Source organism: Gobio gobio (genome assembly GCF_949357685.1).
Source record: "Gobio gobio genome assembly, chromosome: 12".
Lineage (NCBI taxonomy): Eukaryota > Metazoa > Chordata > Actinopteri > Cypriniformes > Gobionidae > Gobio > Gobio gobio.
In genome coordinates, this window is record NC_137105.1 from 15,405,210 (window position 1) to 15,422,044 (window position 16,835).

The following is a 16,835-nucleotide window of genomic DNA, read 5'->3' on the forward strand; positions in this document are numbered from 1 at the left end:
ACACAATACTTTCGTCTGTTGGCACTTTCAGAATGAATGTTTCCTGCTGATGAACAATAAAAACACTGACAGCCAATCAGAATCCTGCAGAAAGATATCTGCTAGTGTGGACACTAATAAAGTAATAGTTATAGTTATCTTTACAGCCATTATTTTTGGTGTGAAAGGGCCTTTATGCTCACCCAGATTGATAAATAGAAAGTAAGAAAAAATCCTGAAATACGATTTTTTTGTTGTTGTAATATTAGAAATGGCAGTTTCACTTTTTGTTTAAGATGTCTTTGTGAAACTGTAATTATATATTTAAAGTACTGAGTAATCTTAATTAACAACATGTACTTACTACAGAGTTAATGGTAGGACTAGGGTGTGGTTGAGGGTTAGGGTTAGATGCATGTAATTATGCATAATTTACTGTCCGGTAACACCTTGGAATAAAGGGTTACCGGATTAGGGTTTGCTTTGCTTTAGGGTTGTTGCATGTAATTATGCATCATTTATAAGTATTAGTAAAAACAAAACGAAAACAATTATCAAAATCGACAAAGATTTTTCTTTTACAAAGAAGTTTACATTGTAAGTGTCGTGATAGCAGGTTCCTGCAGTGCACATAGACAGCTTATTCTTTAGCAATCTAGTTGAATTGTGACAAAGCGCCCGTCTGTAGTGAAGATTAAAACGTCTGAAGGCATGAAAGCAAGAAAGATTCTCTCCTCCGGTTACACATGCTCTTAAAAGGTGCTCAGCAAATTAATAAATAAATAAAAATAAACCAAATCAGGGCCTTCTTGATTTTGGGGTACGTTAAAAAGGGAACTATTAGTAATAGTTGGTTAATAGCTATTCCTTGTTTCATAACGACCAATTTAAATGCTCTTACATAGCAATTTCATTCTACAAGGGGTGTGTCATCATAGTCAGCAAGGTCAATTTGAATTTGTGGTTTAAAAGGAGATGGGCAGCGAACCCTCCCTTACCTTTATCTTCAGGCCGTGGCTGCGGTTGCTTCCTGTCCACACTGGGGGCCTCAGGTTTCAGGACTGAGAAACGAAGCATAATGTCGGAGTTAAAAATATGTTGTAGGTACTACACTGCAGATAGAGCGGCTCTAGACACGGCATATAAAAGAACAAAACGACTTCTGTGACAGACGCTTCAACAGAATAGGAAACATACAGTCGATGACTTGCATTTCCTGTGTGGGTTGGAAAGACAGACCAAATCTTTGCAACCCTCTGCAAGCTTTCTAAAAAGCAATTGGGATGATGCGGTCTCCTTTGATGCACAACAACATCCGCTTTTTTTTGTTTGCATGTGTTTCGCAGACAAAAGCTGTGAGAGACTGACTGATTGTTACAGCTGCATTATCAGACTTTACATCTTTATTGCCAGATCATGTGATTTTGTCCCCATCACTCTAATACAATTGGCCAAACAACACAGTTTTCAACAACAACAAAAAAAACGAAACAGAAAACGTATACATTTTGGCAATTCATTTACACAACAGAGTTATAAATAATAAATAAATGAGAAAAATAAGTGATAAATAAGAAACACTTTTCTAGAAAATGTGTTTATGAATTTATAGCTGCCATGAAGTTATATTAAAGCTGTATTATAAAATGAAATTGCTTTAATTAATGAAATTGCATTATATTGAGTTTAATCAATTAAAAAAATATTGTGAATTAATTTAATAATAATATTTTTTAACAATTTCTTTGTGTATATATATATATACATCTCCCCACATAGATTTTTGTGATGGTGCCAATAAAAGTTAAAAAAAAGTCATGCAGCCGCTCTAAGGAATCCTCCATAAAACACAAGCAATATAAAATAATGAAAATCTAACCTTACTGCAAATTAAAGGGATAGTTCACCCAAAAAAAAAAGACAATTCTGTCATAAATTTCTCACCCTCATGTCATTCCAAACCTGTTAGACTTTCGTTGATCTTCAGAAGACAAATGAAGATATACCTTTAATAATGTCTTTACTACCTTTATGGGCTTGAAAGTGGTAGTTGCGTAGGCATCAATGGAGGGACAAAAAGCTCTCAGATTTCATTAAAAAGATCTTCATTTGTGTTCCAGGATGAACGAATCTTACAGGTCTGGAACGACATAAGGGTGAGTAAATAATGACAGAATTTTCATTATTGGATGAACTAACTCTCTAAGCTAAAATGATGATTTTCACTATGCGGCCGTGAGTGTGTGGGCACGATTGATCAATATAAATGACTGAATTGCTCATCGCGTTCTAAAGTGCCATCCAGCAGTGAAGCCACAAGAAGTGTTCAAGCGGCCCATCTTACTATTTCCTGACAGAGGTAATCATTGACGTACAGCCAAAACATTGACCTAAAAAAAAATATATCACACGAATTGCAGCATGTCAGTCACACAGGATTAGTTTTATGATATATGCATGTAAATTAATAGTTACTTCAGTCATATCTTTAATGTTTATGGTCTTTTTGAAGAGGATAAGTCATATATTGATCTCGTTGATGTGGGTGTGTCTACTGCACACTGCCGACACAGGTAACGAACTAACACATGAACTAACACAAAAATATATGTCTTTATGTATGTAATTATGGAGGCAATATTAAACATTAACATATATCTGTGTTTAGCTGCAGAAATTGATTCGAATAGCTTATACAATTAATATTAATAAGCCTCTAACTTATGTTGCACACTTGCACAATATTCTATTACAAATCAAAGTTTGCCATGCATCATCTCAGAAATAAAGCAGTCAGCGTTATCTGTCTGAATAAGTTATGATATGTGCATTTTATTTCCCGATTTTTGGCGTTTTTATGGTTTCCATATGAGTAAAGTGTTATGTATGTCATGTTGTTGAATTATGTATTAATTAAACTATTGTTTAAATCATTAACTGCTTCGAAATGCAGGCTGTTAATGAAATCATTATTGAAACATTTCAGTTAGCCTACTGTATAAATAAAAACAATACTACAACACAACATAAATACATAAACATAACAGTAAAAGGCAAGCTTTTGTTGATGTTCACTACTATAATGAATATGGACGTAACTTTCTCATAAGCAGGGGCAATTCCTTACTTTAAAGGGGTGGTAAAACACGATTTCACTTTTCTAACTTTAGCTAGTGTGTAATGTTGCTGTTTGAGCATAAACAACATCTGCAAAGTTACAACGTTCAAAGTTTAAAGCAAAGGGAGATGTTTGCTTTTAAAGAAATCAATTTCTAAGGACTACAGCAAACGGCCGGTAGGGAATACAGACATTCCTCCAGGGTTGCTGACATCAATCTCAATATTTACATAAACCCCTCCTCCGAGAATATTAAATAAGAGGGGCGAGGCCATTTTGTATTGCTATGGAGAAGAGTTAGTAGGCTGGAGTGTTGTTGCCGCAATGCAGACGAAACGCTGCTATTTCCCTCATAATTATTACCCAAATCCCGCTCTCTGTGCTGCACATTTTACGGAGGAAAACTTCCACAATCTTCGCGAGTTCAATGCAGGATTCGCACAACGGCTTGTCCTGAAAGATGGAGCAGTTCCAACTTTAAAAACAGAAGCTGTTTATGGGCCACAACCTGTAAGTATGATTTATTTTTCGTCGATGTGTTTTCCTGTAATAGTTCGTATTGTTAATTGTACGTTGTAGCAAGATAGTAAACAAGTGACAACGCTGTTTGGCTCTGCAAACCAGTTTGTTAAATGCTCATTCATACTTAACGTTATCCGACAAACACTTAACTTACATACAACATATCTAAAAAGTATGAGACAACAAACAAAAAACAAACCATTCTGACACGTCGTTTAACAGCCGTTCTTGAACAGGTTCTGCTCGATCATCTTCACTAAAATTGTCTGGGTCCGATTCGGGCTCAAATTGGTATGGTTTTATTGACGTCATTGTTTCTAATACTACCAAAGCACAGTCTACTGGTAAAGGTAAGGGGCGTGATGTTTCTGAAAAACGTGCACTAGGCGGTTAGCGAATCACAACACACTGGGCCAGCTAACCAATCTGAGCCCATTGTATATTTTTGAAGGACCGGCTTCATCGAACCCGGAAACCATCAGACCGTTTTTACAAGGAGGGACAGAGCAGTGTAGAATAAAGGTAAAATATATGAAAAATAATTACATTTTTTAAAAACAAAGCATGAACACGTTACAGTGCACCCCACAAATACAATCAAGCCCTCGCAAGAATGTGTTTTACCACCCCTTTAAACGAATAACCATGTACATGCTTAGGAGGTTTGTGTTGTAAGAATGTACAGGGAGACTTCAGATATAAAAACGGTGTCTCCTTAGGCAATGTTCTCTCAGTAAAGTCATATCATTTCCTATTAATTCAATAGAACGCATGAGCTTACTAGGGAATACCAATATGGCGGCGCGGTAGCTTCACTTTTTATGACGTCATGAGCAATCCAGTTCTCTATATAGATCAGTGGTGGGCACGAATGGTCTTTGTGTTCATTGCCATAATTAAATATGCCAAATTATCTTGCATCACCTCTAATCTTCTCAGCATACACCAGTATACTTCTCTATAAGCCACAGAGGAAGCAGCTCAAATCAATATGCCATCTTGCACCACTTGTTATCCATTCACATACGAATCAGACACATGCTCCCTTCAAGTACCACTGTCAGGGCCCATCAAATCATGTCAATCTTAAAGGTCACTGACAGGCAAAAACAAGAAAAAGATGTTTGATGACAATGAGCTTTAAACAGAGCACGGGGCTTCTGTGGCTCTTATTACATATGATTGCATGAGAGTTATTGAGCATTATCTCAACAACCAGAATGCGCATGATGCCACTTTAAGCTCATTTTATACCTCAGCGGTCACACAGCAGCTTGAAATGAAAAGAGAAGAGTGAAGTGATGTAATCAAATTCATGCAATCAGTGAGATGTGAAGTGGTATGTTGAAGATGTGAAATACCTGTTGTTTTGGATGGTGGTGGGGGCTTCTTTGGCTTCTGCGGAGAAACAACAAAATACGAGAGTGCATTGAAAATCTAATTTAAACCTGGAAATAAACTTTTAGGACTGTGAAAAAGGATAATGTGTGACTTTGATAATGAGAACTGACAGACCGTCAGATGAATTTGCTTCCATTGAAGCACAAAATGCTCTTTGGATCGTTCTCAGATTATGCTGGAGAACACGGTGTTACACAAACAGTCAGTGCTTCAGTCATTAAAGTCGGATGAAATGGATGTAATAGAACTTCTTGTGACCTTATCCCCTCACATACCAATGCAGACATATTGGCATGTTCCCTTCAAGTACCACTGTCAAAGCCCATCACATCATGTCAGCTGCCTGCAGCTAATAATCGAACACCTAGCAACAACAACATATTTTGAATCTTGAAGGTCACTGACAACAAAGCGCAAAGAAGTTACGAAAGAGAACTCAATTCAGTATCCGTGCACTATATGAGATGTGTCCAGCACAGAAAACTGCGTTTGAGTGCCAAACTGAGTTTTTTTCCTGCGTCTTCTTGCACCACATTCAAAAACACACAGGAATCAATAAACGGAATTTAAATTTAAGAAGTATCCAATTCCAGAAATGGAATCAATTTTCGATTCCCAACAAGTGTTAGACGATATTTGCAATTTTTACGTGTATCGGCATTGGCCGATATTAGGCTGCTGCGTTCGCCGATATTTTTTTCCCTGCATTATTTACAGACAGACGTCCACAGGGCAGCTCTCACCGTCTTCAAACTGTCTTGCTCTCTCTCTCCCTCGCGCATATTATTAAAATCAATTGAGAATTGACACGATGGTAAAAGGTCGAAAGACTGAAGTTTCACGTGGAGCATTGGGAGATTTTTTCCTGAATTACCGCTGGTGTTGCTCTACAAGAGATTAAGTTAAGTGCACCTACACACTAAAAAATGCTGGGTTAAAGATAACCTAAGTTGGGTTGAAAATGGACTAACCCTAGCGAATGGGTTGTTTTTACCCAGCAATTGAGTTGTTTTAAGCAAACATTTAACCTAACCGCTGGGTCAAAACAACCCAATTGCTGGGTTAGTCCATATTCAACCCAACTTGGGTTATTTTTAACCCAGCATTTTTTAGAGTGTAACCATTAAATGACTAGGTTGTAAATAGTTTTAAAATTAAGTATAGTACAGTCAGTGTAAACTTTATTATGCTGCTTGCTTGTTGATACTGTGTGCAATAGTGTAATTATTTTATTTATGCTTAATTATTTTTTTTCAGAATTTATTTAAATTAAGAATTTTATTTTTAATTTATCTCCAAATATCGGCTCAAGAAAATCGGCAGCCCGTATCGGTCATCGGCTAAGGCTGATGAAAAAAAATCGGTATCGGCATCGGCACTAAAAAATCCATATCGGTCGATCCTTATTCCCAACCCTAGTCCCTTCACAGGTCAGGCTAACATAACATTAGATTCTGCATAACTAAAACAAGATCCTGAAACGCTCAACAAAAATCAGCAGGAACTGAAACAGATGAAATGGCTGAGGCTGGAAATCCCCCAGCCTCCTCTTTGATGGATTTGATGACTCTTGCAACATATCAGCGCCAATGAATGGGCTGCACTGATTACGAGAGTAAATCGCCTCACTTAGCACTTGTATCACAGCATGAGTGAGAGTTCAAACAACAAAAGAGGCATAGATCAACATTTGCAACTGACAGATATGTATCATTTATGAGAAGGTCAGCATGTACATGCATAACCTCTTTTTTTATGTACACCATTCTGGCATTCATTCACTTATGCATGACCAATTATGCATGAATTGCTGATTAAGATGATCATATAAGGGTTCTCTGCCACACTCTAAAGAATTTTACAAGAAGCAAGTTCATAATTTATTTATAATGGCAGTACATGTGTGCTTCTTAATTCAGCAGTAGATCACTGCATGGTTTTAGAAAGGCTTTACAACCTACAACAGAAGCCGGATGAAGTTATCATTTTGATGAAAGATTATGAATACAAACATTTTGCATTGGAACAACGTGCAATTGTTCACAATAAGACCAGGGACATGTAATAACTAAGTAAACAGGGTCTATTTTGATTTCATTTTGACATGATGTTAACATTTTGGTTCACAAGTTCAGTTTTTCATATGGCATTTACCACACAAGTCTACAAAAAACAACAGCAGCATATTTAGGGTGAATTCAGGGTGATTGGAACACTTTTTGCCATTGGGATGACTTGTAAAAAGTGTCCCAATTACCCTGAATTCCCCCTACTTTCTAGCACTCTGGCAAACAGATGCTTATGCCACTATGTTCTGGATAATCATCATGAGGGAGAAGAAAGGAAAATCTGAATGGATATCTGGTTTAATAAGCATAAAGAGGGATTCAAAAAACAGGCCAAAAAATGGCCTTCCAATAATTTTACCTTCAGAGAGAAAATGAACAAGAACTCTCCCCTGCTGTTAAAGTGCTCCTATTATGCAATTTTAAAGGTTACTTGCAAGGTTTACATTCATTCAAGGTAAAAAAAATAAATAAATACTTTTTGCAAAACATACATTTCGCGTCACATGATTTCTAAAAAGAAGTTCTGTAAAAAGATTCTCTCTAAACCCCTCCTTTCTACGAGCCTACTCTGATCTGATTGGCCAGACAGCCCATTCTGTTGTGATTGGTCTACTACTTACAGGACATGTCGAAAACGAAACACCCATTACCATATCTGCTAGGGTGGGTTAAGGTAAATGTTGTTCGTGGGCAGCAAATGAAGACCAAAAACTTGGCATTATGCAAATTTGTTATATTTGTACGTAACAGGAAGTTAGATTCACATTTTTGACGAATCGTTTTGGCAGTTCAGAATAATTTTTTAATTAATTTGTAGACCTTTTACATTCACAAATAGCTATATTACACACTGTATGAAAGGTAATATTTGAAAAACCATAATAGAGGGTATGCTCGTGGCATCACTGTCGGCCGGAGTGACTGGTTTGGTTTTCAGCATGAATGCCGCAAAAAACACACAAAACCAGGCCCGGCGCCAGACAGGGGGTTGGGGGGTCTTGCCCCCTGGACCGAGGGAGACGAACTTGATAATAGCATGTAATTTTCTCACTCAAACCACAGCCTCCTGCTGCTTCAGCTACTGATTGCTTTTAGAGGGAAAATGTGCCATTACTGCTGGTCTAGGAACTGTTTTCTTCATAATAATAGTATATTATTAGAGAAAAAGAGTTGGCCAAAGATCCAGTGCGTATCTGTATTTGTGCTCATCAAATGATTTAATTTCCAACGTGTTATCGCGTGAGTATTACATTACATTACTCACGTGTTATTCGGTGAGTAATGTAGCCAATCACAGAGATGTTTGTTGATTTCTTGAATGCAGTGGCCAATCACAAGTGTTGAAGTTAGAAGTTTTTGTCCAGTGCTGAGTTCTGCACGTGCGCAAATCTTTTCTAACAAAGTGTACACATTATGTAAATAAGAGATTTATTGTGTCGTCAGCTTCACTGATTAATATAACACTGAATGAGTGACAGCTTTTAGTGATTATAAAGGGAGCGCTCTTTGCGTGCTGTCTAGGCATATAAAAATAATGAATAGGCCTATAATATATTCAGAATTTGAATACAACTTTTGTTTTCCATTCTCGACAAGGGGCTACATACACATTTCAATACATATAGGCCCATCCACATATAAATGCGGGATTCACTCTCGAAATTGTGATGACTGACAGTGATATATATTTATGTATCGAAATCAGCCTCATTTAAATGTCAGGAAAACACGATTCCTGGCTGAATGTCAATATCCATGAATCACTGGATCTTTGGTAAGTTTTAAGGAACACTATATAGAGTCCAGGGCCGGCCCTGACCAATTTGCTGCCCTAGGCAAGATTTTACTTGGTGCCCCTTGAAAAAAAAAAATCAATGCATTAAAAAAATAAAACAGTACCAGTGTTTCCGCAACTTAGACTGAAAACATGTAGTGCTAAACCTTTTTACAGGTTTTTTTTTTTTATTGTTGTTTTATATGATGTCCAGTCCATTCTACCCCGTCATTATGTTCATGATATTATTATTTTTATTTATTTTTTAAAGGCTGATGATAGTTAAACTATACAAAAATAGCACCTATGGCACATTACAGCCTAAACACAAATAACAAGTAATTGCATCCAGCATTCATGCACAAACAATTGAGAACTAGCAAAAGTGTTTGTTTTCCAGTAGATGGCAGCAAACTTTCACTAATATGCACATTCATGTTTTCACCATGAATTAAACTTTGGAGAAATTTAGATATTTAATGTGAAATTTACATAAAATTTAGCTATTTTATATAAACCTGTATATAAATATCATTACTAATTTCGGCAAATACATTTTAAAATGTCCATATGTCCCCTTAAAACTGCACAACTGTAGAGTAAAAACATTAGGCTATTAAAAAAGTGATATTACATGCGTAAAAAAAAAACAGATATGATTTTTTTTTTTTTTTTTTTTTACAAAATACACTGTCTGTGGCCTCTGGAGAACCCAGAACAGCTGCTTGCATATAGTTTAAGGTAAAACTGGAATTAATTAGCGTACATTAGTATTTTACTACTATGCAATTAAATAAACTGTTCATTCATTACATCACTTTTACACTGCAAAAAATGCTCTTCTTATTTAGTATTTTTTTTCTTGTGTCCAGTCCAAACATCAAAAAATTCTTAAATCAAGATGTATTTACTAGTAAAATGACATTAGATATTTTTTCCTTGTTTTCTGGGGGAAAAAATCAAAATGAAGTGAGTTTTAGCTTAAAACTAGCACAATTATCTGCCAAATGGGATGAGAAAAATTTTCTTATTTCTGTTTGGGACAGAAACAAGAAACAAGATTTCAATCAGAAACAAGATTATTTTTCTCACCCCATTGGCAGATAATTTAGCTTGTTTTAAGCATAAACTCACTTAAGAAAAAATATTATTTTACATCTAGTAAATGCATCTTGGTTTAAGAATTTTTAGATATTTAGACTAGAAACAAGACACAAATACTAAATAAGAAGAGCATTTTTGCAGCGTTTCCCTTATCTTGCCTGCATCAGAGGGCTTCTGTTTTTTAAGACACTACAATTCAGCCATCCGTCATAAATTATCAGGCAACTTTCACCGGGTCTACACCTGGAGCGAGCGGCCAAGCACCCTAAAAAAATGAAAGTAATCCTGTCTACATTAGATGCGGCGAGAGGCGACGCGACACAACAAATTCCCAACATTAAACTGATCGCGCGTTATATTTCTGACGCCCTTCAAGTAGCTCGGCGGGGGAGATTGATGAGGCGGACCGGGAAGAGGCGGGGGACTTGGTTAAGTTTTTTGCGCTTTATTTGGTAATATTTCAAATTAATATTAATAAAATAGTATCAGTAATACATTTTGGCGCCCCTATGGATGAGTGCCGCCCCTAGCATTTGCCTATTCCGCCTATGCCACGGGCCGGCCCTGATAGAGTCCAACTCGCTTTTTCCTCTATTAACTCCAGTCATGCAGCAGCTCTTCTGCCACTCAGTCCCGGCTGAGGGGGCGTGTTCCGGCGGGAAAGAAATGTCAATGCATACCCTCTATAGAGGCACTTTTAACAGTCACACTTATATTTAACTAAAAAGCGAGAAGTCTTTATACTTGTACTTTATACTATATATTTATAAAAAAAATGTGTATTTTTTAAATAAAAAGTGTTTTTATTATTTTATGTTTATTAAATGTATTGGTAGTTGTTTCATTGCAATGAACTTGACTGTTCAACAAAAAAAGAAGTAGTAAGAATTCAACCTGTGCTAGAAATAGCGACGCAGGAATGATTACTATAATGGCACCTCTATGTAAATATAAATATATACTGCAGGAATAACACTGAAATTAGATCTTACAGTAATACATTTGGTTCAATTACTGTCACAGGCAGCTCAATCTCAACCGCCTACGATTTAGAATACATTAGACCTTAGATCTTAAACCAACCCTACTGTATCTATGAAGAAATCTGTTTGGGGCCAAAGAGAGGCAAAACAATTTCCTCTCTCTCAACATCAGAGACATACCTGGAAATCAAGGGCTGAGGGGTTAATGTTCAATCGCTCACAGCAAACATAAAAGCAGTCAAATCCTGGAGATTGGGACTTTTTGATCAAATGTAAAATTACAACAACAAAAAAAACATATATTCAAATGTTTTACCAATTTACTGAAACTCTAGATGGTGCAGGCTGATGGGTCCTTAACGCAACCTGCTGACAATGGCTGTGTCCGAAACCTGAAAAAATGCTGGCTTTTGAGGACACAGTTCAAGGTAGGAAGGCATCAAGGCACGTCCGGATCTAAAGTTAGCTTCACTTCCTGTCTCCTGAGATACCTTCATCTTATTATCCTATCCTGTATCCTTCGCTGCCTTTGAAAACCCACAATCCTGTGCTTTCCATTCAGTGACAGTTGAATGTACGTTTTTTACCAACATTTTCCACTTCTGATGTAATTTCTAGCGAGAAATGACTAATGTAGTAATTCAATATTAGTTTAGTTCTCACCAAAGCTCTCTCTATTTTGCTGTAGATTATTAAACTGTTACATTGCCTAAGAAGTCTGTCCGAAATTAGTTTGTGAGGTGCCTTCATGCACAAACACGTCATTGCCTGATAAGGCAGCGAGGTAACGAGTCAGCTGCCTAGGTTTTCAGACGCAGCCAATTACATTGTTAACTACACGGCACAAATTGATTGGTTTCTGTTGCATCTGCAGCCAATGAGCTTGCTGCTCAGCATTTAAATAGTTGTTCAGTGTTTGCTGTAGCAGTTTGCAGCACGCTTTCAAAGTTCCTCTGAGAAGCTTCGCCTTCCCCAGCTCCACCTGTATAGATCCGCAATGAGTATTTGTTGTTGTCGGTTTGCTCAATAAATGAACACGTGAACTTCATTTCCAGAGCTGCTTTAAAGGGATAGTTCACCCAAAAATGAAAATTCTGTCATCATTTACTCACCCTCATGGTGTTCCAAACCTGTATAAGTTTCTTTGTTCTGCTGAACACAAAAGATATTTTGAAGAATGTTTGTAACCAAGCAGATAGAGCAACCATCAACTACCTTAATAGGGGGAAAAATACCATGGTAGTCAATGGTTGCTCTATCTGCTTTGTTACAAACATTATTCAAAATATCTTTTGTGTTCAGCAGAACAAAGAAACTCATACAGGTTTGGAACAACTTGAGGTTGAGTAAATGATGACAGAATTTAAATTTTTGGGTGAACTATCCCTTTAATTCACTTCACAAGCTGTTCACCGTTTCATTTAATTAAAACTACCTTCAAATACAAACTAAAAAACTGAAACTAAACCTGAAAGATCCTGACGACATACCATCAAAATAAAAGTCTGGTTTAACTTCAAGAAATTATGACAGAAATATATCAATACTATATACTAAAATCCATCTCTTAAAGTACTTCTCAAAGTAATAATAATAATAATTATTATAATATTTATCATACAACCAATATATTTTTTCATCCATGTTTTAAATGTATACTGTTCTGTTGTGCAAAATCTTGTTTGATAAAAAATAAAAAATAAAAGTTGTTATTTAATGTAAATTAATTTATATTAAATCATATTTTGATTTGATAAAATTTTAAAAGCTTGATTAAATTGTGTATATATACATTTGTATTAAATCATAAAATAAAGAATCCCCCAACAAAATATAAAATAAAATGGAAAACACAGAATTTAGGGAAAAATGTCCTTCCCCATTAATGGTAAATTAATATCCTGATAAATATCAATATCATATGGAAAAAAATATTGCAATAATAATGTATAAATGCATTATTAATTAGATGTAGTAATAATAATAATAATAGATAAAAATGCCCAATATTGTGGTATTACCACATCTTGGGTACTGTTTATTTGAATGCACTAATATCAACAACAATTTACAGAAATTGCCTTCATGGAAATGCCATCTGTCCCTTTATTTCGTGATATGGAGATCACAGTCTTATCATCTGACAGGATGCTTAAAGGATAAAGGATTGATCATGGGCTCCCTAGAGTCCGTTGGAGAAATGAACACTTTCACATCTTCATGAACTGCTCGCTGACCCTACACAACCCATCACATGAGCTTCAGCTCATCACATTCTCACTGCAGCAGCACAAAGACAATCATTCAAGCCAATCAGGTTGAAAAGGAAAACATTTTTTTTTTTTTAAAGAAAAGAAAGAAAACACGTATGCCGGGAGCAGATCAACCCATGACCCCAGTCAGTGGAGGGATATGAAAGTTCGCGGAATTTCTCCGGAAAATGGATGTGGCAGAACATAACTTTTGCAGTTTTGCACGCACAAACCCTATGTTTGTTCGCTAGAGATGGGAGCTGGTGCTTTGAACAAATAATGTGCTTTTCACAATAAAAAGGGGGCCTGTTGTTCCACAGTTTGCCAAAATGTGGTTAAACACGCACCCTCAGGGTAAGACCTCAAAAGCTAGAATGAAGCTGTGTTTCTGAAACACATGGTGAAGATAAGTGGCTGCAATTGATTTAAATGCTTCTTTCAAGCTCAAATGCCCAACAGCGAATCACAAAAAGTCAAGTGTAAATTTGATATTCCCTGATATTATTTGGACTGCTGTTAGATTCTTAAAGTCTTTGATTAAAATGTTTAGTACAGGCAAACCATTGAGGAGCAGGGCTAGATTTAGCTAAAACAACATCTCAATATTTTTGATGACACTCAATATACACTCAAGTCAGAAGTTAAGACACAATTGACCTAATTCATGTTGCTCATGATCTTAAAAACATTTTAATCAATACTATAATGCTTGGAATAAGTTTTGTAAAATATTGTGTCTACATATAAACGTTTTAACAAAAATGTAGGTGGCTACTTTGGAATAAGTAAATAATTGGTCGCTAAATAATTCCCATACGGCCAATTCTGTTACAGTTTTGAATGACTTTATTATTGTAAACACAAAGAATAAGAAAGTGTGTCCACCTTTTGAATGGTAATGTCTATCTTGAAATGTATGCATTTATCTATATAAAAAAAACTGTCTTAATGCTTTTGAACAAATTGATACGTGAAAGGACTGCAAAACTGATATATTTTTCCATGAGTGAAGAGTACTCTAATGAGCAATTTTCCGACAAAAGATATGCATTGCTTACCTCCTCTGGTTCCTGTTTAGAAGATACCTTAATGGAGCCTTTGGATGTTAGTGTCTGTATAAAAAAGAAAATAATAACTTTTGATTACAGATAATGTGAAAAGATTTTACTTGTCGTAACTGTAAACTGGTAGTTTTGAGGTAATAACTTTCCTTTCTGCATTCTCTAAATTGCACCTCTGCATTGGGTTGTTCAATTTCCTTTCCAGATAATGACTCCTAAGGTAGACATAAATAACAGCATTAATGACTGTAAATTTACCTCTTTGTCTGTCTCAGGGAGCAGAGCTACAAAGTTGTCTGGGAAAACTCCCTCTTTGCCGTTAATCTCTCCTCTCCACCAGCCCGGCTCTCCGGTGTCCTAAAACATCAAAACCATCAACCACTCTAAATATAAATGGTTTATTTAATAAAATACTACACAACAGTTTCTGAATAATATGTCATAAAAGCTTAAATACACATCATGATGTATGGGAAATGTAGATATATCCATTGCCACTAGATGGTGGTCATGTATAAAACATTTTCCGGCTTTGATCTGCTTCCTGCTCAAGGCCTTTGACAAACAATAGGTGACTTTGTGAAACGATCTCAATGTGATTTAACTAAAATAAAGCACACACATCATCAGGTTTCTAACTGAACAGAAGTCATTAGTATGATATACAACAGCTACAGTAAAAAAAAAAAAAAACATAAAACATTCAAAGTGTCCGCAGATAAGATCAAACACACGCACTAGGGTATACAAAAAAAAAACAACGCTTCGTCTCCAATCTCTGTAGAATGCTTTCACATTAGAATCCCCATCTGTGAGCTCTGTCTGTAATAGCAAAAATTGCATTACAATCCATACAGATTTAGACTATTTTCATCTTTGTGTAAACGTTTCCTTTAAACCATTAACAAGAGCGATTCCCATGCATAATATATTAATATTCTCCATGATTACGGTGTATAATATGTAATTCTAACATGTAGCATTGAATCTACCTCTCTGACATGCACTATATTGTCAAAAATATTGGGACACCCCTCCAAATCATTTTGCTCAGTGAATTCAAGCATGGTACCGTGATAGGTTGCCACCTGTGCAATAAGTCCATTCATGAAATTTCCTCACTACTAAATATTCCACGGTCAACTGTTAGTGTATTATGACAGTGGAAGCAATTGGGAACAACAGCAACTCAGCCACGAAGTGGTAGGCCATGTAAAATCACAGAGCGGGGTCAGCGCATGCTGAGGTGCAGAGCACAAAAGGCGCCACATTTCTGCAGGGTCAATAGCTACAGACCTCCAAACTTCGTGTGTTCTTCAGATTAGCTCAAGAACAGTGCGTAGAGAGCTTCATGGAATGGGTTTTCATGGCCGAGCAGCTGCATCCAAGCCTTACATCATCAAGTGCAATGCAAAGCATCGGATGCAGTGGTGTAAAGAATGCCGCCACTGGACTCTACAGCAGTGAAGAAGTATTCTCTGGAGTGACGAATCACGCTTCTCTGTCTGGCAAACCGATGTAGGTGTCTGGGTTTGGTGGTTGCCATTGTGCCAAGTGTAAAGTTAGGTGGAGGGGGGATTATTGTGTAGGGTTGTTTTTCAGGGGTTGGGCTTGGCCCCTTAGGGTAGACTAGATAGGCTAGACAATGATGACAAACAATGGTAAGTAGGTTAGAGTAACAAATCTAACATAACTCCCTTAGCTTGCTTTTTCAGGAAGCGTTTTCACACACCAGACTAAAATGCAGTACATGATATAGTATAACTGGTCTAAATGAAGCAATCAGAATTAACTGGTTTGAACATTTTTGCAAAAGGTGGAGCCCTTCTGCCCAAACTGGTTTACACTGCATGATGACTAAGCACTAAAGCTAGAGTCTTATTCCTTTTCATTTACCAATGTTCCTAATGTGGATGCTTTGCCTTAAAAATGCTCCTTGAATAGCGTTGTTTATTTGTGGTTGAGAAGACATTTCTCAGCCTGTTACGTACCTTACTAAGTACGTGGATGATGTCACCCTCCTTTAAATCCAGCTCATCTTGGTTAGTTGCTTCATAGGTGAATGTGGCCTTGCAGTATTCCTTTACTGCAGAGAGAAAAAAAATTATATATATATATATCTCTACAGCAGACTCTTTACCAAAAACTGGTGTTGTAAAAAGCTGTGGAGTGCCTGAAGTGCTACATTGCCAAGTTATTTGCTCTGCTTGTGTTGAGCAGACATAATTTAATGTTTAAAGTAATGGCCGCGCTTCACCAAAAGGGGTCTATAATAGCTGGTGAAAACTATCTGCAAGCCTTCCTACTTCCTCTTGAGATCTGATGGTGTTTGCATAAGAAAATGCACTTCACAATTCATTATATATACACGTAAACAGGGTTTATGCAGGTTTTATGAAGGCAAATTTAAGACCTTTTAAGGCCAATTAAAGAAAATGTAAGAAATAAATTGAAGGAAACAATGTCAATGTGTTCTCTAACTGTGAATGTCTAGGAAGCACTCAATGAGTTGTATTAGCAACACTTCAAAGTTTGAAGATACAATTTCCAACAGATCTCCATTACTTTTTAA

The 16,835-nt window shown here is 36.4% G+C and overlaps 1 protein-coding gene across 2 annotated transcripts in view; it reads right to left on the reverse strand.

Moving 5' to 3' along the window:
• The window catches only part of cd2ap (CD2-associated protein), an 85,610-nt gene that overhangs the window by 17,072 nt on the left and 51,703 nt on the right, over positions 1-16,835 (reverse strand). The window contains exons 8-12 of one of the 2 annotated variants that reach the window (XM_079831120.1): positions 16,255-16,349; positions 14,413-14,478; positions 14,261-14,314; positions 4,981-5,017; positions 978-1,040 (exon numbers count right to left, since the gene is read on the reverse strand). In XM_079831120.1, the coding sequence (XP_079687246.1) occupies positions 978-1,040; positions 4,981-5,017; positions 14,261-14,314; positions 14,413-14,478; positions 16,255-16,349 (315 nt within the window). Of the gene's footprint in view, positions 1-977; positions 1,041-4,980; positions 5,018-14,260; positions 14,315-14,412; positions 14,479-14,521; positions 14,621-16,254; positions 16,350-16,835 lie in introns of both variants that reach the window. The other variant, XM_079831119.1, reaches the window with a different exon arrangement.